The 27429-nt window shown below is 35.9% G+C and overlaps 3 protein-coding genes and 1 non-coding gene across 4 annotated transcripts; 3 read left to right on the top strand and 1 right to left on the bottom strand.

Moving 5' to 3' along the window:
- The first annotated feature begins 10153 nt into the window (after positions 1–10153).
- On the top strand, positions 10154–10227 carry TRNAI-AAU (transfer RNA isoleucine (anticodon AAU)). Its single transcript has one exon. It is a non-coding gene; the product is annotated as a tRNA-Ile (tRNA).
- A 702-nt stretch (positions 10228–10929) lies between these two features.
- LOC18611525 (ras-related protein Rab11A) lies at positions 10930–13095 on the top strand. The gene is made up of 2 exons (XM_007047817.3): positions 10930–11354; positions 12412–13095. The coding sequence occupies exons 1-2, from the start codon at positions 11122–11124 to the stop codon at positions 12854–12856; spliced, it is 678 nt and encodes a 225-aa protein (XP_007047879.2). The 5' UTR covers positions 10930–11121; the 3' UTR covers positions 12857–13095.
- Positions 13096–13685: 590 nt separating this feature from the next.
- LOC18611524 (uncharacterized) lies at positions 13686–20162 on the bottom strand. The gene is made up of 15 exons (XM_007047815.3): positions 19864–20162; positions 19667–19755; positions 19495–19561; positions 19282–19397; positions 18602–18668; positions 18448–18496; positions 18205–18290; positions 17729–17994; positions 17582–17637; positions 17422–17507; positions 16446–16538; positions 15683–15995; positions 14873–15477; positions 14343–14577; positions 13686–14264 (listed from the first exon to the last, which is right to left on the bottom strand). Exons 1-15 carry the CDS (start codon positions 20035–20037, stop codon positions 14020–14022), a joined length of 2547 nt encoding a protein of 848 aa, XP_007047877.3. The 5' UTR covers positions 20038–20162; the 3' UTR covers positions 13686–14019.
- Positions 20163–25006: 4844 nt separating this feature from the next.
- On the top strand, positions 25007–27062 carry LOC18611523 (Peroxidase superfamily protein). Its single transcript, XM_007047814.3, has 3 exons — positions 25007–25337; positions 25437–25628; positions 26289–27062. The coding sequence occupies exons 1-3, from the start codon at positions 25140–25142 to the stop codon at positions 26868–26870; spliced, it is 972 nt and encodes a 323-aa protein (XP_007047876.3). The 5' UTR covers positions 25007–25139; the 3' UTR covers positions 26871–27062.
- The last annotated feature ends 367 nt before the right edge of the window (positions 27063–27429 follow it).

Below are 27429 nucleotides of genomic sequence, written 5' to 3'. Positions count from 1 at the left end.
CATAATTAATCATTTTCATTAGTGTCGTTTCATCCTTTTATTTTAACTATTTACCTATACAATAGTTCTACATATTTCAATTCCCTTTACCTTCCAGGATTCCAAATAATGAATGCAAAGATGATAATGACAGTGGTTTTGAAGTTGATTTTGAAAAAGGTACAAGTGTCAGTGAACTTGACAGTACAGAAAACGTGGAGGATTATGATTTAACTCCGGACTTGTTAAGGCTAGTAGAACAGGAGGGGAGACAAATTGTCCCACATCAAGAGATACTTGAAACAATTAATTTGGGAGATGAAGAAAATAAGAAAGAAGTTAGAATTGGTGTGACGTTGGTGTCAATGGAAAAAGAAAAACTAATAAAGCTACTTCATGAATATGTAGATGTGTTTGCATGGTCTTATCAAGATATGCCAGGACTCAACACAGACATTGTAGCCCATAAACTGCCTTTGAAACCTGAATGCAAACCGATTAAGCAAAAGTTGAGAAGAATGAAACCCGAAATGTTGTTGAAAATTAAAGAAGAAGTGAAAAAGCAGTTCGATGCAGGATTCTTGGAAGTAGCTAAGTACCCTGAATGGGTTGCAAATATTGTCCCAGTTCCTAAGAAAGACGGGAAGGTGAGAATGTGTGTGGATTATCGAGACTTGAATAGAGCTAGCCCAAAAGATAATTTTCCTCTTCCCCACATTGACACCCTTGTTGACAATACTGCCCGCCACTCCATGTTTTCCTTTATGGATGGCTTTTCAGGGTATAACCAAATTAAGATGGCACCAGAGGATAGAGAGAAAACTACCTTCATAACTATGTGGGGGACCTTTTGTTATAAGGTAATGCCATTTGGTTTGAAGAATGCCGGGGCAACTTATCAGCGAGCTATGGTGACTCTCTTCCATGATATGATGCACAAAGAGGTTGAGGTGTATGTGGATGATATGATTGTAAAAGCTCGCAAAACAGAGGACCATGCGACTAATCTTGAAAGATTATTTAAGAGGTTACGGAAGTTCCAGCTCAGATTAAATCCGGCAAAGTGCACTTTTGGAGTCACTTCAGGAAAGCTACTGGGTTTCATCGTCAGTGAAAGAGGAATAGAAGTTGACCCAGATAAGATTCAAGCAATCCGTGATTTGCCCCCTCCCAAGACGCAAAAAGAAGTTAGAGGATTTTTGGGGAGATTAAATTATATAGCCCGGTTCATATCACAACTCACACTCAAATGTGACCCGATCTTCAAACTCCTTCGCAAACACAATCCGGGGGCGTGGAATGAGGAGTGCCAAGTTGCTTTTAACAAAGTTAAAGAATATTTGTTGAGTCCACCAGTATTGGCACCACCTGTGGTCGGGAGACCCCTCCTCTTATACTTAACGGTAAATGAAGGATCCATGGGATGTGTGTTAGGGCAACATGATGAAACTGGTAAGAAAGAAAGGGCAGTTTACTACTTGAGCAAGAAGTTCACTGAATACGAGTCCAAGTATTCCTCGTTGGAAAAGATGTGTTGTGCTTTAGCATGGACGGCGCATCGACTCAGGCAGTACATGCTATATCATACCACTTGGCTCATTGCAAAGTTAGACCCAATTAAATACATCTTCGAGAAACCTTCCTTATCAGGTAGAGTGGCAAGATGGCAAGTGTTATTGTCTGAATATGATATTGTATATGTGTCCCAGAAAGCTATCAAAGGAAGTGCAATCGCAGATTTTCTTGCAGAAAGGGTGGAAGAGGATTATGAACCAATGGAGTTTGAGTTTCCAGATGAGGACTTGATGTCAATATGTCAAACAAGTGGGGAGGAATCAGAGAAAGAGAATTGGAAGATGTTTTTCGACGGAGCTTCGAATGCCTTGGGGCATGGCATAGGGGTCGTGTTAGTATCACCAGAAGGAGATCATTATCCCGTTATAGCTAAACTCAACTTCTATTGCACCAATAATGTAGCTGAATATGAAGCTTGTGTCATGGGCATTCAAGCAGCAATCGAGAGGAAAATTCACATTTTGGAAGTGTATGGGGACTCTGCTTTGGTTATTTATCAGTTGCGAGGAGAATGGGAGACACGTGACTCAAAGTTAGTTCGGTATCACAAGTATGTATCAAAGCTGATTGAAAATTTTGATGAAATTTGCTTCAATCATTTGCCCCGAGAGGAGAACCAAATGGCCGATGCATTAGCCACGCTGGCAGCAATGTTCAAAGTTGGTACCAATGTCAAGATCCAACCCATCATGATTAATCTTCGAGAGTGTCCCGCGCACTGCTCTAGTGTAGAAGAAGAAATAGACGGGAAACCGTGGTATCATGATATTGTGCACTATCTCAAATTTCAGCAGTACCCGGATCAAAGCTCAGAAAATGATAAGAAAACCATTAGAAGGTTGGCAATGAATTTCTTCTTGGATGGGAACATCCTATACAAGAGAAGTAGGGATCAAACACTTTTGAGATGCGTGGATTCAGCCGAAGCTCGGAGAATAGTCGAAGAAGTTCACGAAGGAGTTTGTGGAGCACATGCAAGTGGACATAAGTTGGCAAGACAGGTCATGAGGGCGGGGTATTACTGGCTCACGTTGGAAAGGGATTGTATAGACTTCGCTCGAAAGTGTCACAAGTGTCAGATATATGCGGACAGAATCCACACCCCTGCTAATTCACTGCATGTATTGACATCACCATGGCCATTCTCAATGTGGGGCATGGATGTGATTGGGTTGATAACTCCGAAGGCATCAAATGGGCATCGATTTATTCTGGTGGCAATTGACTACTTCACTAAGTGGGTAGAAGCATCATATTATGCCAATGTGACCCAGAAAGTGGTATGTAAATTCGTCCAAAAAGAAATAATATGCCGCTATGGTCTCCCAGAAAGGATCATCACGGATAACGCTAGTAACCTCAATGGTTCGATGATGAGAGAGGTTTGTGCCAAGTTCAAGATCAAGCATCACAATTCAACACCTTATCGCCCAAAGATGAATGGAGCAGTGGAAGCAGCCAACAAGAACATCAAAAGGATAATTGAAAAGATGACAGATATATACAAAGATTGGCATGAGAAGTTACCTTTTGCTTTGCATGCTTATCGCACAACAGTCCGAACTTCCACGGGAACTACACCGTTCTCTTTGGTATATGGGATAGAAGCAGTTTTGCCAATTGAAGTGGAAATCCCTTCCCTTCGGGTCCTTAAAGAAGTACAGTTGGAAGAAGCCGAATGGCTTAATGCTCGTTATGAGCAATTGAATCTCATAGAAGAAAAAAGGTTGACAGCACTTTGCCATGGGCAGTTATATCAAAAGAGAATGATGAGGGCATATGACAAGAAGGCACACTCTCGACAGTTCCGAGAAGGAGAATTAGTATTGAAAAGAATTCTCCCGAACCAGCATGATCCTCGCGGGAAATGGACACCGAATTGGGAAGGACCATTCGTGGTGAAGAAAGCTTTTTCAGGAGGAGCACTAATTTTGGCGGAGATGGATGGAAGGGAGTTTTCCAACCCGGTGAATGCCGATGCTGTCAAGAAATATTTTGCATAAAAAAAAAATAATAATAATAAAAAAAAAAAAAAAAAAAAAAAGAGAAAGAAAATTTTCAAGTTGAAAACCTGAAAAGGCAGCTTGAATTTGGGAGATGTGTTTAGGGCGAAAACCCGAAAGGGCGGTCTAGACACGGAAAGGTCCAAATACTACAAAAGCTTAACACAGAATGGGTGAAGCTCATGATCCGAGATGTTCATACAAAAGGCAAGGGAGCTGACAAATGTGCCTATTTCGGGATAAAATTTTGAGACTACTGTTAATATCTATCGAAACAGTCATTAAGAAAAGACTGTATCCCTTTTGTATTAATCAATTTTCCCTTGTTCCTTGTCATTATACTTGATTGTAGAAACTTCACTTTTTTCTAATGAAAAATAGCCTTTCACTCCCAACAATGCCCTCATTTCCATTCTGCCAAAAGAGGAGATATGAGTACATTGCATTGCATTTGTCATAAAATTGGAATGATACTTAATAAAGAGCATGATAAAGTAAGAAATGTTTGCAATATTTTGAAAAAGGATTGTAATTGACAGGGAATGAAATGGAGTCTAAGAAGAGAAAGAAAAGAATGGAATTAGCAATAGAATGGAGCACAGTAAAAATGTGAAGAGTGATTGGACTATGCATATGATAGAAGAAGAAAACAGTTATGAGCAATGAATTGAGGAAGACGAGAGATCAGAAATGTGATCGATTCATCCCCCATTGATCAAAGAAAAGGCTCTAAAAACACCAAAAAAGGGAAACTAATGAAGATGAATTGACATGTTCAAAATTTTAAAACAATTGAAAAATAGGGAAATTTATCTCTAAAATCATAGGAATTTCAGATGAGGAATTGGTTATTTTTCACCATTTCGGAAAAATGAAAAAGTTCCATTGTCTCAGTTTTGAGGAGTTCATATAAAAGTTTCGTTGCCTCAGTTTTGAGGAGTTCATATAAAAGTTTCGTTGCCTCAGTTTTGAGGAGTTCATATTAAGGTTTCAGTGCCTCAGTTCGGAGAGGTTCATTTTAAAAGTTTCGTTGCCTCATTTTTGGGGAGTTCATTTTTAAAGTTTCGTTGCCTCAGCTTTGAGGAGCTCACTTTTAAAAATTTTCATTGCCTCAGTTTTGAGGAGTTCATCTTAAAAGTCTGGTGACCTCAGTTTTAAGGAATTTATTAAAAATATATATATATATGAATATAAATATAATAATGATAATAATAAATATATATATGTAATAAAATTTGATAAGAGAATTAAAGAATTTAGTCAAATACAGTGTCTACGTCTTTGCACTATTTCGAATTTTCGAAAAGCTCAAAGAGGGGCAGCTGTAGACACTAGATTAAAAAGACAATGAACAAAAAATGATGGAAAGAAAGGGAGAGAGGTACGACTGGCAGGGTGCGGACGCACCCTGCCAGGCACCTCTCTCACCTGCCAGACGCGAAAAATTCGCGTCTGGCAGGTTAGTGGAACTTGCCCCTGGGTGCCCAGGGACAAGGCAGTACTGGAGCGCCCCCTCCAAAGCCCAGAAATCGGGTATAAATGGGAGGGGGAGAACCTGCAGCAAGGAGGCAGCTTTCAAAACAATGGAGAGCAACCAAGGAGCAGAAAAATAGAAGAGGAAGGAGAGCTGGGCAGAAAAATAGAGAAGAGAGGGAGAGGTGTTCTGCTGCCGGCGCAAGAAGAAGGAGCATCGAACGGAGGAAGAGAGAGAGGAGCGGCGGCTGGCGCGGCACCAGAGAGAGAGGAGCGGCGGCTGGCGCGGCACCAGAGAGAAAGGGAGCAGCAGCAGCGAAGATCTGGCGCGAGGGGAAGGAGCACCGAACGGAGGAAGAGAGAGTGGAGCGGCGGCTGGCGCGGCACCAGAGAGGGAGGAGCGACGGCTGGCGCGGCACCAGATCTGCAAGTGACGCAGTGCCGGCGACAGTGAAAAATAGAGAAGGAGAAAGGGAGAAGAATGGTGCGTGAAGAAAGAGGGAGGGTCCAAAGATTTAAAATGGCACCGTTTTGACTCACCCCAAGACCCCTTTTGATTACAAAACGACACTGTTTCGGTGTTGGAGGGTGTGGCTATTCATAACAAGGTAAATTTTTCATTTTTATTATAGATATATTGGCTTGATTTTGTGGTGCTAAGTTTGACTTAAAATATATATATGTATATATAAAATAAAAAAAAGGAAGCTAATTGGTTTCGTTAGAGTATTAATTTAGCTAAAAAACATATAATATTTAGCGGATTGTTTGTTTTAAAATATATATATATAAATATGGGAAAAGATGAAATGTGGAACATATTTATGAGATTCATAGTCATGAAAATTTATATAGAGATAATAAGAGTGAAAATAAATTAGGGAGAACTAGAATTAAAATATGATGAAACAAAAATGTGGAAAAATCAAATTAGGTAAAAAGGTAGTTCTATATAAACGGAGAAAGAACAAAATAGAAGGAGATAAAGAACTATTTAATATAGATAAAGAATCATTTAACTTAGTGCCGATGATGGGATAATCGATCGGGATGCGAGAAGTCGCAATCCCGGGCCGATATTCCTTAGGTTCAGAATCCGAATCAAGGCTCCACCAGTACGATGGGAGGGCCTCGATTTCAAGGTTCCGAAATTCTTAATAAATGAAAAGTTTGACTATATCAAAAAATTACTTGATAAAAATAATAAATAAATAATTAAAAATAAATAAATAATAAATAATAATAATTCAAACATATAATAAATAATAAATTTGAAAATATAATATACATGACATTAAATAAATGAAAATAAATAAATATATAATAGTAAAAAAAGAACTAATTTAAAATTAAATATTGAGCATTAAGTGGCATAAACTATAAGAAATGTAAAGATAAAAAAAAAAAATAATAATAATAAATATATATATATAAAATAAGATCTTAAGCATTAGGTTTGAATAAAAATCGCTTATGAAAAATATAATAATAATAAAAATATAAAAATACATAAAAATAGTACGATAAAAAAAATATATAATTTTTACTCACTAAAATAACATAGAATTATAAACAATTTGTCTAACTATAAGTGAAAAACAAAGAACTTAGAACAAAAAATGTAAAGTATAAAAATAATAATAATAATAATAATTAGAAATAATAATAGGAAATATGATAATAAAATAAAAATAATTAATAACAACAAAAAATATAGATAATTGCATTAGCATAGCATATACGTATTGCATCATACATATCATTGCACATAAATATTTCTGTTTTCGAGTCTAAGCCCCGATGATGGGATCTTTCGGGGATCCTGCGAAGGCGGGTATTTCTCGAAAAGTTCCTTAGGTGAAAAGATGTCCTCGGGTCCCACCAGTATGATGGGAGGGCTCGAGAATCATTTTTAATAAAAGGCTTTTGCCCGAATTAGGTTCATTATGCACAAAAATATTATTTTAAAAAGAAAACGTACGATGACCCCGATGACGGGAATTATTCGTCGAATTTGCGAAGGCGAGTTTCTCGGATAATTCCTTAGGTGAGAGAATATCCCGAGTCCCACCAGCATGATGGGCGGATTCGGAAAATATCCTCGATAAAAGGTTATTTGTCCGGCATTTTTATCTCACGCCACGCATTTCATCTCACCACCCATTTGCATTCCATTTTAGGTTAAATAGGAGATAAAATAAAAAATAATAATTAAGGAAATCTAGTGAAATTAAAAATTAAAGCCCAATAGGATAATCTAAAAATGGTACCGTTCATGGAACGGGCGTCCGAGGGGTGCTAATCCTTCCCCGGGCGTAACCGTACTCCCGAACCTAGGTCCAGAAAATTGTAGACCGGTTTAAGGTTCTTTTCGGTGGGCTTAAAATTAATTTAAGTTTGCATCGATTAGAATCGAGTCAATAGGTGGCCAATCACACCTAGTAAAAAAAAAGATTGGTGGCGACTCCTAGTTGAATTTTTTAGTGAGTTTTCACAGGTCACGTCTAGCGATCGGGTTCCCGGACCCGCACGTTACGACACATGCCACATCCGTAAAATCGAATAAAATACTTTTAAGTTGTTAATAAAATAAAAAATAATAAATAAAATAAATAAACAATGGTTAAGGAAACGTGATAATAAAATTAAAAATTAAAGTTTAAATAAGATAACATCTTATTAGATGGTACTATTTGTAGAATGTGCATTAAGAGAGTACTGATCCTTCATCGTGCATAACCGTACTCCTAAATTCAACTTCAAAACTCACAGATCATATTATTGTCCTTTACACGGACCTAAAATCAAATTTAAAACCTCATCAAATGGAACTAATTTAGTCTCTAAAATTCATACACTAAATTATTGTTCTTTAGATAAATATAAAATTAATTTAGGACCTCATCGAATGAAACTAATTTAATAGGTGACTAATCATACCTAAATAAAAAAAATTGATGACAACTTCTAAACTTCCACGTCAAACGATTGAGTTCTCGGATCCACACGTTACGACATACGCGATTTTGGTGCAAAGTCTTGTACCTTCTAAAAAGACAATAATATGTTTATATATAATTTATAATTGACGATCCCATAAGGATATTTTAGTTTATAAAGTTTTAAAATTTTATTTGAAGGTTACGGGTCCAAAATTTGAAATAAAAGGAATGAGAATTATAAGATGAAAAATTAAATATATATCACGCGTATAAACAAATGATTAATTTAATTTGTAACTGGCGCATTTGAATAAATTGCTCAAATAAACTGCCACTTTTATAACCTGATTCATGCAATGAAATTCTGGTACTAAAAGTAGTGATGTTTACAATTATTGTACTTTAGTTTTATGTTGTTCTATAATTTTTAATTAAGTTTAAACTATGAATCGATATGAGTAAGGTATTGCATCGTCACTTTAAACTAGCAAGTATTTTATTTACTTGCAAAGTATATGGTTTGGCAATTAATGCAAGATGGTAGGCATTAAATTCAATTTACATGAATAATTGTTACAGATTAACAATTTTAATCCTATATATATATATATATTATGTGGAAGAAAATCTTTATTTATAAGTCTAAGACTGATCTCATTTATTACTGAAATGAGATTCGTGTTATTTTAGCCATCCAATTGTACAACGATTTCATTACATTAATTCTTTCACTCATAGAGAAAAAAAACTCATTTTAATCCAAGTTCATATCGATTCTAAATCTCTCACGTCAGTAAAAGGTTAAATATGCTATAATACCATTAATATTACGAATCTCACATTAATAACAGATGAAATGAGTCGTACACTTATATATAAATGTCTTCCTCTATTTAATTATGAATATACCTTTTAAGTTAAAATATGAGATTTTGCCTAACATACATATTATGATTGAAACGTTGTCCCTTAATTTCCGGCAGTTTGCGAGATAGTACGTGCATTTGGTATGTGATGGAGGATCATCAGTTCCTACCGCTTTAAAGAAGCCAACGTGGTTCCAATTTATAAAGAAAAGCTAAGGTGGTTCCAATTTATAAATTATAATCAGATCTCCGTGTAAATGAAGAATCAATTAAAATTGAAGTCCATCGCCAGATGTCAGATTCGAAAAAGAATCTAACAGAACAAATTAAAAAAAAAAGTAAAAAATTGAAGTTCCCGTGTAGAAGCACTAAAACACCCTGGAAGGATTGAAAGAATCTCAGGAGGATTTCCAATCTTTGCGAATCAAAATTACGGGCATGCTATTTCACATGGAAGAGTTGCCTTGCAATTTTTCATTCATACGACATGCTCCACTTAAGGTTTAATGGTAAGAAAAAGGGATTATTTTACCTCTAAAATTAAGGTTTTCAAGTTCTAAAAACACCCCCTGCCCATTCTTGTTTATTAAGGTTTCAGATAATTTCACCTAAGCAAATGTCCAAGAGATTATTAAATATTACTATTAACATTAAAATGGCAGATGTCCAACTTTCTCAAATGGCCTACAGCCTACAACTACAAGCTAGGATCAGAAAACCCAACAAGAAATAAAAAAACAGAAGGGCTTATATCATGCTGAACTGCCATAGCATTTGGGCCATTTTTGGCAATGGAATTTTAGGTCTGTCTACACTTTCATACTGATAACAGAAATGCATCCAACAAGATGGTTTCATATTGATGATTTTGGTTTGTGATGATGGCCCTTTTTTGCGAGTAAACTTTTGAATCTATATATGTCATCATCAAAAGTGAATATCTTAGTGAACTTTAAATAATTATACATACTATCACATTGTATAGATGGAGAAACGAATATAAGGCATTAATAATTGAAAAAATAAGAACTCTAATATGTGAATTCTTTTTTATGTACATGACGTTAACCTTTTCCATCATTTATTTACGCTAATCCTCTTTTTCTTTGTTCGGCCTACCTTCGTTATTCACTAATTTCATTCAAATTGAATTTCCTTGACGTATCCCTCACCAATTGTGTTTTGGGTTCGATCTTCTCACGGGACGGGTGAGCAAGTTAAGCCTAAATGTGGGCTTTGACCCATATAAGATACTCATTAGAACAAAACATGCTATACCAGTGAAATAGAGTGGATAACCACCATTTTCACAAATGGCCTATTAGCTCAGTTGGTTAGAGCGTCGTGCTAATAACGCGAAGGTCGCAGGTTCGAAACCTGCATGGGCCATTTTTTACATTTTTACTTTATTGCTACTTCGTTAAGGGTGCGGGTGGTCGGTTCTGGGGTCTGGCCGTCTGGGATGCCTGACCATGACTTGGTAAAGATCAAAATCAAAATGAGCCTTGGAAAGATCAAAATCTTGGAGCGGGAGGTCGGATCTGGGTCTGGCCGTCTGGGATGCCTGACCATGACTTGGTAAAGATGAAAATCAAAATCAGCCTTGGAAGGATCAAAATCTTGGAGCAGTGGAGTCAGATGTAATGGCGGTTGTTAAGAGCAAATTTGGCAGAAAAGGCAGAGAGAAAAAATATATATATTATTAAAAGAATATGGAAAGCAAGGAGTAAAGAGACAACTCACCCGTAACATACGCACAGAGCACACTCTCACGTCACTGACACCGCATCACACATTCATTCCATAGCCTCCCCTTCTAACTTTTTTTATTACCATCAAATACCAATTATTACTACATTTACACCCCATTATCTTCCATCTCCCTGCACCCTATCTCTTCATGCCACATCATCATTCACCTTTCCAAATATGAAAGGCAAAGTTTTAGAGAAGAACACTTCCTAGATTTGAAGCTTTTCAACATACAATTTAATCCCAAAATAAATGTCGACTACTCATTGGATTATCTTCCCTCCTTACTCTGTACCCACATCCACTCAATCCCCTCCTTTACCCTCATAATTAACAAATTTTCTTTCTTGCCATCAATGATTTAGAACACCCTTCCCTTTGCCTTTACACAACCAAAATCTCAACTTTACCAATTGCCCACCCGCGTCCTCTACTCTCCCTTCGCTATATTTCAGGGGGGTAAACAAAACAAAAATCAAAATCAAGTGGAAAAACAAAGACTAGAACTAGAAAAGAAAAAAACCAAGAGAAATGGCTAGTGGAGGAGGGTATGGAGACCCAAGCCAGAAGATTGATTATGTCTTCAAAGTAGTTTTGATTGGTGACTCTGCTGTCGGCAAGTCTCAGATACTTGCTCGGTTTGCCAGAAACGAGTTTAGCTTAGATTCCAAGGCTACCATTGGAGTTGAGTTTCAGACAAGAACTCTTGTTATTGAGCACAAGAGTGTTAAGGCTCAGATCTGGGACACTGCTGGTCAAGAACGGTACTCTTTTTTTCTTTTTACTTGTATTGCAAGTACTATGCTTTTAACTTTTCATGCAAAAAGATTTGTTTTTCTTACTTTTTGTTTTTGGTGAATGTTTTTTGGGTCTTTCGTTTTATGTGCATGTGCTTCTTTTTTCTGGTTCTTTAGTTTTAGATCTGTAGTTTGTACTTCGTAGACAGAATTATAAGCTTGCTAAATCTGTTTGAAAATGAAAACCCAAGATCAGGATTCTAGAATGGCAGTAGAAATATTTTGTTTGACAAGATTTAATGTGGACCGACAAGACATGGTTTAGTTAATGATTGCATTTAGCTGTCTAGATAGTTGGGTGGTGAAAGGTTTTCAATTTCAATCAGGATTGGATGTTTGAAGGATGAATTGTACAGTTACTGTTGATCGTTATATATTTGTTTTAATTTAATGATGGGATTGATAAAAATTTACATGGTGGTCGATGGCAATCTGCACCGCAGATGAATCTTAATACTTGCTGGTGTCACCGAGTCACCTTTCTGTGTAGATGATGTAGCTTGGTACAAAGCATTATATCCTATTAGATTCTTGATCTCATCATATTGGCAACAAATTTTGGCCTAGACATTGAAATTATGTGCTTGTGGGTGCTCATACTTGTATAAATGGTTCTGTGTTATCATGCCATGCTGCTAAGCAGGGTTGTGATCTATATCATTTATCTTGAATTTGAGCCCTTTAGTTGCAATTATATTTTTTGATATGTACCTCATTAAATAAGTGGTTGATCAACTGCCTGGCTTTGGTAGCTTTTAATCATTCAACCACTTGGTAATGGTTGAAGCAGTTGAATGCAACCCTTGACAGTTGATGTTTGATAAGGTACAGTCTGACCTGCTGATCCTGTCCAAGGCACTTGTTACTTGGTTATGGGATTCTTTTGCCTAATCATATTCCTGGCTGGATATACAAGTCTAGCCATCTACGTAGATTAATATTATTCACCTATATGAGTAAAACTTTAATACTGTTTTCTGAGCAGTTGATGATTTTGCTTCTTCTCTTATATTTCATTGAACAGATACAGAGCTGTTACAAGTGCATACTACAGGGGTGCTGTTGGGGCAATGCTGGTTTATGATATAACGAAACGCCAGACCTTTGATCACATTCCACGTTGGCTGGAAGAGTTGCGTGGCCACGCTGACAAGAACATTGTTATTATTCTGATTGGTAACAAAAGTGACCTTGAGAACCAGCGGGCAGTTCCAACAGAGGATGCCAAAGAATTTGCCCAGAAGGAAGGACTATTTTTCTTGGAGACCTCAGCTCTTGAAGCGACTAATGTGGAGACTGCCTTCTTAACTGTGCTTACAGAGATCTTCAACATTGTGAACAGGAAGAACCTAGTTGCTGGTGAGAATCAGGGAAATGGTAACCCCGCTTCACTGGCAGGCAAGAAGATCCTCATTCCTGGTCCAGCGCAAGAAATTCCAGCAAAGAGCAACATGTGCTGTAGATCGTGATTTAATTGGATTTGTCTCCTAATGTCAGTTTCTTTTTTATGCATTCTTAATAGCAATTTTTGAAGGGTGTGGTATAGTCTGTTTGTATATTTACATTGCATTAGATTAGTTTGCAAGGGCAGCTAATTAACTGCATGTTCTGAGATGGAAAATAGAAAAACAGAATTTGAAGCTGAGTTGCAGATTGCTTCAATGTTGTTTCTTAAAGTTATATATTTTGTCCATTTATCCTGTTAAAATTATTGTCTTCAACAAATGGTGTCGAAGAGAGAATAAGAAATGAGTTACTTTTAGAATGAGCAGATCTAAATAGCATTCTGGTCATTATTTAGTTTCCATTTTACAGTTTTAAGATGGCTGCCAAAGTGGTTGACAAGCTGCATTCCGGTATGGCAAGTGATTTAGCATATTATTGCATCCCGACTCTCCTTTTGTTTTGTACAATCCTTGAATGAATAATTGCAGCGCCTTGTATTTGTGTGGATAATTGAAAGCTCATGCCTACTGAAGTGCCAGAGCCAGAAGCCAGAAGCCAGGTTGGTGATTCCTGAGCAAAGCGTCCAACCTAACCTACCTAATAATACATGGGAGCATATGGTACTTGTATGAAGAGAGGAGTTGGTAACTCAAATCTCTAGTGCTTGATGCTTTGCATGAAAAGGATGCTCACTAACACATCATCCCTCCTCTTCCAAATTTTTTTTTTTTTTTACTTTTATTTGTTCATATAACAATAACAGTATGATTCCTCTTTCCTGATCAGCGAGGTTAAATCAACATAGTATAGTTGAAGACAGACAGAACCAAGAATTTAACTACAATGCTCTGATGCCCTACCAAAAATTGCATTTGCCTATTACATCAATGCAGATTGACAACGTTCGCAAAATGAACGAGTTATTGTTAAAACTGTGATAATCCACTATACCCATGGTGACAATAATTAGACCCTCAAATTGCTCGAGAATACATATAGGATCACTAAACACTCAAAACTCTGTTGTGTTCAACCTATCAGTCAGCACTTTTAAGGCTTTTAAAGTGCTTAAGAGTACAAATAGGATCTCTAAAATACTAAAAAATTTCTAGTGTTTCATCTATCAGTCGGCACTTCAATTTCAGTGTCCTTTTCAGTCCCATCCATATCCTGTATTTTCTCTGCCTCAACATTGTGTTCCTCCATTGAGGTTTATGTTTTCACCACTCATGTCCTGCTTTTCATCTGGCTCGCCACTGATTTCTTGTGCCAAAGTTCCCTTTTCAGTCTCCATGCGTGCTGAAAGCCTTTCTAGCAGTTCCTGGCAGTCAATTGCTGTAACCATCACACTCACACTTGCCCTACCCTTCCAGCAGCCAATGGCTATTGTTGATGTGTCCAGTTGAACACAATCTGACGAGGTTTTGCCACCTGCCAAAAAAGATTAGTAAAGGAATCGTGTACAGCAATCACTCTTACAGGCCCAGCAGATCAAATGAAGTTACTCACCTTCTCTCAAAACAATCACACAGCAGCCTAACATCAGGTTTGCTGCCTTCTGACCAAACTCAGCATCAACAAAGTCTGCAAATTTGATTGTTTTATATTGCAAAAGATGCTTGAAATCTGCTGGGGAAGCATATAGGATTTGTTTGGTAATGTATGGGAGAATCACCGGCAACCCTTCTGATGATATCCGGAATGCACATGGTGCAGAGGTACCTTCTTTAGATGATTGACGCTCCTATTTTTCAAACAAAATCAAATAAAATAAGAAAAGAAATCCTATGCGATTCAAAAGCAAAGCAAGCTATATAATTTCTGATGAAGATATATTTTTGACAAGTGTGGCAAAATAAAGTTAATAATTTAGCTTATCCAAGAAAAGGTTAATAATTTGACCTTTTCTTACTCTTATATTCAATCTGGAACAAGACATAAATTGGTAATAGACCTAAGAGATGGAAAATAATAATACCATGTTTCTAGATGTAAAAATCACATGACAGGATTTGATTAAAGAATATAAATATACTCACAAATATCTTCAGGCCAACAGAAGTTATCTTCAGTTGCTGTCCCACTCGAAAATTCAGTTCCAAAACATCCTTAACTGACTTTGAAACATAATAAATTCTCTTCACGTGGTTAGTTTCGCTGTTTCTACAAACAAGGTGGCCACTAAACGGGAAGGATTCATCAATACCATAAAATGTCTTAATGCTGTTTATTATAGCTTCATCTTTGAAGAAAAGAACAGGATCAACTCCTCTCCACTTGCCCTGAATCTGCAACTTTCTCTTCTCTCCAGCTTTTGCAGAATCAATTTTCTTATCAGCAGGTGCTTGAGCTGCCACAGAATTGGTCTCCAGAGCAACTCCATCTGGCCCATCACCAACCAAATTGGTCTCTAAAGCCACTTCTGAGATCTTTTCATCAGCCTCTGAAGCCACTTCTGAAATCTTTCCATCTGCCTCTGAAGCTACTTCCTCGACCTTTTCATCTGTCCCATCCGCAGAACTACTTTCTAATCCATTTATTTCTTCAGTAACTTGATCTGACCATTTTTCATGCAGTTCATCATTTTTAGTTGACAAATTCTGTTGTGCACTAACAGACTTGTCCAGAATTGCTGCAGCAAGTACTAGGGAAAACCATTGTAAATGCCCGATTAAGTAAGAAAAAGGAGAAAGAGTGGAGGAAGAGAATCAAAATCAAATGGAAGCAGCAAATAGCATATCTGAATCAAAGTACAGATGAAGCATCTTAGAAACTGCTTATAAAGAAGTATACGCAACACACTGAAAACCACCCGTAGATATAAAAAGAAGGGGATGATTTTGAATTACCTGCCAAAGGAGATACTTTGTGGAGAACAGCAATGAAAAAGGCTCCTGTGTTCTGATCATGAGGCACTATTCTCATGCAGCGTTCTAGTGGGAAATCAGAAACTTCTTCCTCCAAATTATCCGAAGAAGAAACAGGATCGTCAGGCTGGGCTACATCTTCAGAATTTCCATTCTCAACATTCTCACTCTTCTGGCTATTGTCAGTTGGATCCATATAATTTCTGCCAGAAGGGAACATGCTGGGAACAATCCCATTTCTGCGGAACTTGCGAACATCCTGATATGATGCTAACCAGACTCCCTTATCACGTACCTAATGCACATGGTAAAAATTTGACATCACATGAAAAGAAGAAAAATGAAATGCTGAAAGTTGAGGTTTTTTATACAATAGTATATCATTGTTATTAATTGGTAGTTACTTTATATTGGTTTTATGTGGGTCTGGAGATCTATTTTTCACGTCTACACAAGGTCGGGAGCACATATCAAACATCAATACCCAGCACATGTATCAAATGAAACCGTTACCGACTATTGCCATTGATAACTTAAGGAATACATATGACACATTTGTTCAGACATGAGGCACCATATATTAAACTTGATTGCATCCTTAGATACAAGGTGAAATGCATGCATATGCACACGGCAAAACACAGAAAATGATGCAAAATCAGAATTTCCACTTGTACGACTATGACATTCCAATTTTTCAGTAGAATGGAATACCCAAAAACGGATTTGCTGAAAGGTAACTAACCTTCCACTTTCTTAGACCTGGGCGTCGAATTAATTGAGGCAGCTGATTTGAGACATCAACCAGTTCAACAGACCCTCCACATCTCCGTAAAATCTGAATCAAATAGGAAAGGGGGGTCAAAAGGGAAAAAAAAAGAATATGTTCAAACAGGAATGCAAAATCCAGCAAAATTAAAGGATGAGGAAGAATAAGATGAAGAAACTAAAGAAGAAAATCTCATATATATTGATAGCAAAAATTGGCTGCAAACTGTAGGAGTAACTATTCAGACCAGGGTTGCAGTAAAAACTTCAGAACAAAGAAACTGAAAACATACAATTAAAATTTAATATTATCTACTAAAATACTTTAATTTAAATATATAAAACATAAAAATACATGTTCAGAATAGAACATCTCATCAGATGCCAGAACTGAACACCTAATTCAAACACTAGGGCACTAACTAGTTCCATGTTAATCTTTTATTATCACTGGCATGACTTTATCAATATAACTTCTCACCAAAGATTCATCTTGGAGGGATGAGTTATAATTATTATCTACTTTCATCACCTTTCAAATTTATATCCGACAACTAGAAGTTGCATTTTTTCATCTTTCTTAAAATTTATCTGGTTCTGACATGGTCGATTATCTTCATAACATTAGGATCCTTCTTGGGCCTTCAACTTTCATTTTAATGCAGCTCCAGCACATTATATTTTATTAGGTGTTATTCTTTTCCTAAGAGGAGATGATATTCTAAATCTCTGATGCAACTAACATCAGTATGCACTACATTATTAACAAAGAAAATAAAGCAGCAAATGTACCATGTTGAACAAAAAAGGCCGACTAAAGTTCTAAAGGATATAAATGGGCCATAATGAGCTAAGATTACCAAAACTAAATTTAAAAAGAAAAAAACACTTTATAGGAGATATTTTAGTTATTTTAAATTTAGTACTTTTTACTTTCACGTAGTATACATTACCTCAGCAACCACAGCTTCATTTTCAACTGGATTCATTGAGCAGGTTGAGTAAACCATTCTTCCACCAACTTTTAGCAGAGATAGACCTGCCACAATGCAACAATTTAGAGACTGCAACATCCACTCAATTAAATATCCGAGGTCTCCAATAAATTGATACCTCGCATGGCAATGTGAATTTGTAGGCAATGAAGTCCATTGCCCATTCCTCCGTTCCTGTATAAATACACACAAATATAATCTAATGAAATGTGACATTAACAATTTAAGAAAATGTGAAAGGAGGAAAGGGAAGAGCAACACAAACCATTTACGCCAGATATCAGGAGCCTTGCGAAGAGTGCCATCCCCACTGCAGGGAACATCACATAATACACGGTCAAAGAGAAGTTGATTAATGCTCGGCTCCAACTTATTCGTTGTTTCTGAACCATTTGAGATATTTTTGTGGGAACGGCAGCCAGGGAAGTGTTGACCTTCATGATTTGTGACTATCAGGTTAGCGGTGCACATTCTTTTTGTTTGGTGGATGAGAAGGTTACATCTTTGTACATCAAGATCATTTGCTAGAACCTAACCAAGAAAAAGACAATGAAGAATTAATTCTGCATACAGAATAAAGGGTAAAAGTTGTTATCAAAGCAGGCCAAAACGCTACCCAAGAAAATTAACAAGTATATTAAAATCTACCAATTCATGATCATTGTAAAGTGAGGATAAACAAGACCAAGTAAAACCTAAAGTTAACAGAGGAGACAAAGAGATAAATAAAAGCAAACAAACCATGCCATCAGGTAGAGATCCTTCTTTGGCTGAGTGGTGTATAATCTCAAGCAACTGAAAAGTTTTCGAACCAGGTGCTGCACACACTGCATAAGGGAGTAGCAGGTATAGTAACTCTATTTCCAATATTGATCAGATATAGCTTCTTGGTTAAAATTAAAGGTGCAGAAAGCATGGCTGTGATCTTTAGAAAGAAGAAAAAGAACAATATAAAGCTATCTGAATGCATCATAAGGTGCTTACTATCAAGCACAAAATGATCTGGATGTACATCAAGGAAGAGAGGAGGCACCTGCACCACAAACAATTGGAGAATATTGTTTAAAAACAAAACCTATTGAAACTTCCCAAAAAAGTAACAGCAAATTATAAGAATTAGTAATTCAAGTCCACCTACCATGCTGACAGCCTCTTGTCTGCTGATGTTTCCAATTTCAGTTTCAAGTTTCAAAAACTCATGAAACCTGAAAGTTATTTAACCAAATCATGAATCGACCAATGACTATATGATAATAAATGAAACATCACTTGAGTATGGAAACATTTGAAAGAATACTGGACGGGTTGCTCAGGATGCAGACATACTTAGTAGCCAACAAGGCATCAACTTGAGATAAAAACCACTTAGAAATCACATCATAGATATTACAAGTAAAAAGTAGGAATGTTGAAATGATGAAAATATTCATTTCAGACATCCTTGTTTCTTTTCTTTTCAAGTTAAGATCATAATGGGCAGTTGCCCCAACAGTAGATCTGCCCCTAAGCATGTAGCCACAAAATATAAGAATGTATTCATCTACAGAATATAAATAGATACAAACAGAAGGACATAAGCATTTTGTCTTTATAACATTTGCAGCACTTAACTAACCAGAGTTGGTAATTTGTACAATCAATATATAGACCTATGTATTAATCAGGATTCTATGACAGCTGAACCCATTGTACAAATTTATACACCATAAAATTCAAGATCAACAAATACCAATACCCCAACCGTTACTAAGGCATTATGTGAACACCTTGTTATTTACATGAGATAGCTGATGCATGATTATGTATAATATGACTTACCTCTCAAGAGTTTGGTTTTTCCTTATCTGCATGCGTGAAAAATTCGATTGCCACCCAAGATTATCAGGGTACCAAGGCAACGGTTTGATAGGCTCCAAATCACTCCCTTCATTAGCCTGTAAAAAAAGAATTATCAACAGCCAAAAGACAGTTACTTAATAACACCATAAAGATTAAGATATCCTAAACACAAAGTAAACCTATGCCACTTACTTCAGCTTGAAGAGATTTCATAAAGTCATTCTCTAATAGTGAACGAATATCGTCACAAAATTGGCTACTGCAGAAAAAATAAGGAAGATATTATTAAGCAAACAAATGGTTTTTTACATTCAAAACTCAAAACCAAATCTTCATAAAGTAAAAAAGAAAATGAAAAACCAACGTGGAATTAATTCTGAAAGCAGCAGGCAATGGTTTTCTAAGCATGTCCATGAAAGCATCCCATTCTTCAGGAGAAACAAGCCCTTGTTCCTGCCAAACAAAAAACAGCACAAAAGCAATGAAAAAAAAATTACATTAAAACATTTCCATTTTCAAACATGTAGATGAAATAAAAGCTTATAAAAAGATAAATTTTACTTTGTAATATTCATCAAAGGAAGGGTTTTGGGTGGCAAAAGGCTGCCAAGCTGTATTATTTGAGTTGGGGTTATTGGGGTCAGATGAAGAATCAGTTTTCGGTCGTTTCCAAACATTTTCTCTGCTTTCTTTGAAATGTTTTCTTTGAGTACGAGACCCTCTTCGACCTCCCATTGTTTCTGCTTCTTCTTTTGGATGGTGTCCGCCGCCGAGGTCTTAAGAGGGGAGCAGAGAGTGGGATTTTTTATTTTTATGTGCGTTTTCTTTCTTCCTTTACTCCGTTGTTTCGTCAGAAAACCTCGGCTTTCAACATAGACTTTGTACAACGTAGCCCATTTGGTCTTGTCTAGACTGAAATGAAATCCAGGCAACTCGGGGCCTGGGGGGGTTAATTAACAGGCTGCCTGTGCAGGTCGCATAGGAATAATGGCTAAGGCCCATGAATTAAAAGTTGGGTTGAGTTGAATATATATCGGCCTGCTGAAAATTGGAGTTTGGACTACACGCTCTTCAGGCCTTGAACTCCGACACCATCCTAACATCTTCATTGCTGCTTGCGCAAGCCTGCACTTTTCTTATATTTTTCATCCGCTCTGTTACTGCAACTGCAAATCTCATGTCCCATGGTGAATCTGTTACTGAACATTATTTAAACAACCAAATGACTCCAAGACCCAATAGTTTTTTACACCAAACAATAATCCAATAGTTCAATACATATAATTAAAACATATCCCATATCGTGCAAATGTGTAAAGCAGATTGTCAGTTCTTACTCTGCCAACCTTAAATCCTTCAGGAATTCCATATTAAAAAAAAAAATTTCTCTCCAAATGGAAAAAGATAGTCGGCTTTTCTAGCACTGGCATTGTTTCAACCAAACAGTGTCAAATCATGGAAGCCTCAGAAAAAAACACTCCCACTAGCCGACCTCCTTTTAAAGATTCTTTCAACTCTCGAGAAAGTTGATCATGTTCTTATCCTTTGAAATTATCTTACACCCATAAAGTGATGGCACAATTGGTTTAATGAAAGCTTCGCATCTGTGCAAAAACAATTTTTATATCAACACAAATCAATATTGGGTAGTTAGAATGCTTAGCCCACAGTCAATTTGTCTGTACTTTGCTTTAAAATATATTCTAAAAACTTATATTTACATTTGGCTCAAATTAGTCTTTCTAAACCTTGGGAAGGGAAGGCTTCAAATCATAATTATTTCTATCTTTCACTACTTGCCTTCCTTTATGATAAATGAAATCTCATGTGAATTGAGGTTATGACTTTAGATATTATCTATTATTAAATGATTTTAGATTAGAATTTAATTATTCAAATTTAACATGATATAAAAATAAACATCTTTCTGATGTTATCTCCTTCCTGATAAGATTATTATTTTTACATGTAAAATTTATGTCACATGATATGTTTATTATATTTACATGTAAAATTGATGTCACGTGATAGTAAATTTTAGTATTAAATTAAATATTTGTGTTTACGCTCTTTTTCTTACCGATATATTCCTCTTGTTAAAAAGAAGAAAAAATAAAAAGATTGCCACTTCTCTTTTGCGGGGATAACGTTCTAATATAGCTAAAGGCGACACAATTGATCAGCAGGCATCCAAATTTGATCCCACTAGTGATTTTGATGGTGTAAAAAGTTTGGTGTCCTATTTACACTGTTTAGGATTTGGTCACTGCCACTAGAGTAGATATTCCAAATGAGAGCCATTAGTGATTGAAACGTGTGTTCCATTTTTGTCCAAAGATAATATCATCGTTTCACCCTGCCATTTCACTGGCCTTTTCCCTCTCCTTGAATTCAACTCGTAAGTGAAGGGGATTTTGAGTCAACAACAGATTGTGTGACTAAAAGCACAGACAGCCGTATCCTCCATGCAATCAGGGACTCGTTTGATTTCTGTTCGATAATCTCTGCTACCCATCGTTCTTATGAGTTATTATAACACAAATGAAGCTAGTTATTTCAAACTATCACATGTCACACTTGTTTGATATAAACTTAGCAATTTGTGCTAACGTGTCAGACATTATTAAACATGAAATATATTAAAGTTAAATACAAACATGACACGTTTAATATTTATATTTTAAATTTAAAATACATACACGTATATATTTAATACACGTATAATATGACACGACACAATTAACACGTTTATTAAACGTGTCAATATACGACACGACACGATTAATAACACGTTTAATACGATTAACACGTTTAACATGATTAAATAAAAATATTAATAATTAAATATAATTTTATTATTTAAATTTAAAATCTATTATTATAAAAATAATTATAACAAAATAAAAATAATAATAATATCAAATAATCACTAGAAGTTAAAAATTAAGGTTAAACATGTATAATTACATTATACCTTTTATAAAATTAAAAAAAATATTAAAATAATTATTTAAAATTATTTATATTAGATTAAAATAGTTTTTAACTATTAATTTTTAATAAGTTAATAAATATGTCGCATATACATATTTAAACACGATTAAATACGATAATACGATTAAATAAATATGTTTAAATGTATTTTAAACGTGTTTGTCGTGTCTGATATGTTAAGATATGAAAATTTTCGTATCTTAATGTGTTAGACACGAAACACGTTAAGATTAAATCTAAAACTTATTTAACTCGTATCTTTTCGTGTCGTATTTAAAATTATCAAATCTAATTTAACAATAAAGTATCGTATAAGATAATAATAATAATAATAATAATATGATAATTAATTTTCATCCCACTGCTGGGTTTTTTTCAAAAAAAGAAATCCGGGAAAGCAAGGAGAAGAAAGATCACTTAGGCCTAGCCCACTCTGCTACCTATCATTCTTATGAGTTATTATCAGGCAAATGAAACAAGTTATTTCAAACTATCACATGTCCAACTTGTTTCACAATGGAGTATCGTGAAAGAAAAGGAATCTGAGAAAGCAAGGAGAAGAAAGTTCACATCATCCACGTGTACACTCGTGTGAAGGAGGAAAATCTGAATTTTTTTAAAATTTAATCTGATTTTGTGTGTGCATGAATTCACTTTTTTTTTATTCTTTATATTAAATTTATAATGGGTTCACTTATTTAAAACATTCACTTATTTTTATATCTTAATAACGTGAGATATTGAAATCTTATAAAATATATTTTTTTTTCAACATAACGACGGATTTTCAACTTGACTCTCGAAACTTGACAGTACACACTTTGGGGGAAGGCATACGTACCATACAAATTGCACAATGGACCACTAATTTCACTCATTTTTACCTTTTTTTTACAAGAAAATTACTCACATCTTGAATAATATAATTAATAAAATTATATAATATTACAATACAATCACGTTGCAGTCAATAGAAATAATCACATTATAACTAAAAATCAATGTAATCTTACTTTTACCACTTACTTAACAAAGTAAAAAAAAAAAAAATTGATTTACTATTATTGTCCCGTTGTCTTCTTCTTTTTTGACCCAAAGAGACTCACTGTAGTACTTTATTAATAGAATCCTCTAAAGTAAGTAGTAAATCATATGGTATTATTGCATTGTATTAATTTAATGGTGGATATATATGTATATTTGTTTTTGTTTTGGTTAGTATAAGTTAGAAAAAGGGTCAAATGGACTTATTAGAGTTTAAGATTTTGCAAAACCCTAGGCTAAAATTATGCTTAAACCCTTTTATGTTGCCAGAATTGAAGCCCTTTGTCTAGTGGTGGGCGTAGATCCTTACAACATACATTTATCTCAAAATGGGGTTTTCTTTTTCCATAGGATAGATACAAGCACAAATCCTTGATCAGTGTTTCATTAACTTTTCAAGCCTCTCCCATGTGGCCCATGAGTGTAAGAGAATTGGAAATATCATTACAGTAGCAATACCTTGTGCATTTAAATTTCCTGCAATTAATTGCGGAGCAAATCATAGGGGGGAAACTGACAAATCAAGACCTAATAAAAAGCATAAAATATTAAATTAGAAGATGACAGACTTACGTCTTGCCAATAATAATACAAATAAATGAAAGTACCAAGATAGCCTAACCTTGAAATAATCCACTCTCCCTTGAAACAGAAAAACGTGAAATAATATATATAGTCTATGAAAGTCTAATCCACGTAATGTATCATTTCCAAGCTTTCTCCTTCAATTATGGCCAAAAACTTTAGATGATGCACCTACCACTTTATCATCAACAATTGCTGCCAAAATCACCTCATGCCTAGTTTTGTATCGTGATTAAAAGAGAATTTACCGTTCGCAAAAAAAGTAATTTGTGATTAAATTCGTCTTCAATTCAACAATTGCAATCAAATACAACTCCAATCACAAATATATGCCTCATCAACTTTATAACCATTTGATATCAAATTGGCATGCAATACGCACATTATCTTTAGATTTTATTAAAATGGAAAGTAGCAATGATGACCGAAGATGCCATTGGTAAATATGTTCAAGAAAGTGCATTGAAGAATTTTCCTTCTTCTTTCTTTTTTTGTTTTTTAATTTTTGGGAAAGGGATAAAGGATATCTGTTGATGGCATAGTGGACGTCGCAATTGCTGACCTATTCACTGGGGGGACATCCCCACCCCCCACAACCACAACAAGCTATGGACTATTTTTCAGTTAACTCTCCCTCTCACACTCTTAGCCAATTGGCTTGCCTTGCCTCCTTTTGTCATAGCAAAGCCCTCTTACCTGTTGACACCCATGCAATTAAAGAATCTCACCTTCTTCTGTAACTTCCCACCCCCTCCACAAAAATAATCAACAAAGAATAAAAGGAAAACAAAATGGCATATGTGATTAGCTAGGTTCTCTCTTTTGGCTAAGTGAGATATAAGAAGTTTTTACCATAAATAGTTTGTTTAATTTTTTTTTTATTTTTTACAGAAATAAATAGTTCATGTTAGTTCCATAAACCTCATTTCGTTTACATGAATTGTACTTTTTATAAATTATACATAAGTATGCTTCAGATATGGGGTCTGATAAGACACAAATGAATAACTTTAAAGGATTCTTTGGTTATTTATTATTGTCTTTTATTTGATGGTGGTTCGAACTGAAATTTTTAAGGTTAGTGTTAAAAACCAACCAACGACACCATCATAGCTCACCCATAGGCTCTAAGAATACTTCCAACAAGTTTAAAAACCCCATTCAAAAGCCTAAATTGGTCTACTTCACACACCCCATCCGCCACTGTCCCCAAAATGATGTCTCTCCTTCCTTCACTCTTTCTCCTACTAGTGACCATGGCCGCTGCAATCCCTCTCCGGCCTGGTTTCTACTCTGAAACATGTCCACCAGCGGAAGTCATAGTCAGAGATGTGATGAGGAAAGCCATGATTAGGGAGCCAAGAAGCGTTGCCTCGGTCATGCGCTTTCAATTCCATGATTGCTTTGTTAATGTAAACTTTTTACAAAGCTAAAGACCTCATATATGTTCCTGTGTCTGCCTTTTTTTCTTGTTACTTTGTATATGATTTGTTATTTTACCTCATTTACAGGGCTGTGATGCTTCTTTGCTGCTAGATGATACACCAAACATGACAGGGGAAAAGCTAGCTCTTTCCAATATAAATTCGCTAAGATCCTTCGAAGTCATCGATGAGGTCAAGGAAGCCTTGGAGAAGGCCTGTCCAGGAACAGTTTCTTGTGCAGATATCGTAATCATGGCCGCCAGGGATGCTGTTGCTCTGGTAACTAGTGTTAACTTTCCCCTGTTAGCTTTTTTTTATGCTTCAAAAACAAGCTGTATTCACATTTGCCATAAGGTAGCATGATTGAGATATTCACTTCGCTGCTGAGTTGCTTTTGCCAGAAATTCAGCAGAATGGGCGGTTTCTGTCCAAACTTTGTCAACTAGGGCAGTTTATAACCTTATAATATTTGCCTAAATTATTTTATACTTTATCCCATCCAAGCTTTTAAAAAGAACAGTTCTTTTCATAACGTACACAAAACGCATAAATTAATTATGTTATACAATGAAAATGATACTACAGATTCCTTAAGTACTGTCACCTGATCTCATCATACTCGACCCTAATGAGGCCTGTTAATAAGTTAGTCCCCCCCCTCCCCCTAGTTTGAATATGACATAAAGGCTGATTAATATTGCAGCTTTTAGTCCATGTTTTGTTTGCCATTGGGTCTCTCTTTTTAATCCTTATATTTTTGTTATTAATGAATTCTTGTTCTAGGTAGCGCAAAACTCTTTTAAGGTTTATGCAGAGAATGTACAGTACTTGACAGCAGCCAATATTGTTTTGTTTAAGCTAACTTTGTTGAAAAGTTTTAAAGCAAGCTCTGCTTCACAATAAAGAGAGTTGCCTTATTCTTATTGTGTTTTAATCCAGACTGGAGGACCTGATTGGATAGTGAGGCTGGGAAGAAAAGATAGCTTAACAGCAAGTCAAGAAGACTCAGACAACATAATGCCAAGCCCGAGAGCAAATGCAAGTTTTCTCATTGATCTCTTCAGCCAATTCAACCTATCTGTCAAGGATCTTGTAGCCCTTTCTGGATCACACTCAATCGGCGAAGGAAGGTGCTTCTCAATAATGTTCAGGCTCTACAACCAATCTGGCTCAGGCAAGCCCGACCCTGCCATTGAACCAAGGTTTAGAGAAAAGCTAGACAAGCTTTGTCCGCTTGGTGGAGATGAAAATGTAACAGGTGATCTTGATGCAACACCAAGATTGTTTGATAACCAATACTTCAAGGACTTGGTTGCAGGGAGAGGATTTCTGAATTCGGATCAAACGCTTTTCACATTTCCTCAGACTAGAAAATATGTCAAGCTTTTTAGCGAAGACCAGAATGCGTTTTTTAATGCCTTTGTTGAGGGAATGTTGAAAATGGGTGACTTGCAGTCCGGGCGGCCTGGTGAGGTTAGAACCAATTGTAGGGTGGCCAATAGCCGGCCAGTGGATGTATGACTGGAATCTTGAAGGAAGAAATTTTATTGTACTTAAAGCCATTAAGAGTAGAAAAGTTTGAGAATTGAGAGATTGGCAGAGAATAAGGCTAGCGAATTCATATACTCAAAGCTTATCACAACTAAGATGCTTCTGGTTGGAATCTTTGACAGAATTTATGAGAGCGATTTAGTGAATTATGCAAATATCAAAGACGTTTTCCTTTCAGTTTTTTTTTTTTTTTTTTGTTCTCTTTCGGAAAGAGGGGGGTGTAGGGGCCAATCTTTCTGCCTTGACTGCCAGAACTGCAGTCAAGAAGAATTGCCATTTTGCGAATAGCCATATAGAGTAATGGGAACAAAACTGTAATTGTACTTCAGCAATTATGCACAAGATGCCAATCCAGTTCCCCTTTTTGTAATTATCCCTTTGTGATCTATTCAAAAAGATAGTTCCATCCGTCAAACTGTGAGAAGCAGAGATGAAAAGGTTAATAGAAAGGGGACCATAGGAACTTGGAAGCACTATCAAAGTTTAATAACATCCTGTTGCTTGTACATCAGGACGGTTTAGGGTGGTC

Source organism: Theobroma cacao, chromosome 1 (genome assembly GCF_053813885.1).
Source record: "Theobroma cacao isolate CCN51 chromosome 1, ASM5381388v1, whole genome shotgun sequence".
In the NCBI taxonomy this organism is placed as follows: domain Eukaryota; kingdom Viridiplantae; phylum Streptophyta; class Magnoliopsida; order Malvales; family Malvaceae; genus Theobroma; species Theobroma cacao.
Note: the sequence above shows the minus strand (reverse complement) of the source record. Positions and strands in the feature narration are given on the sequence as shown.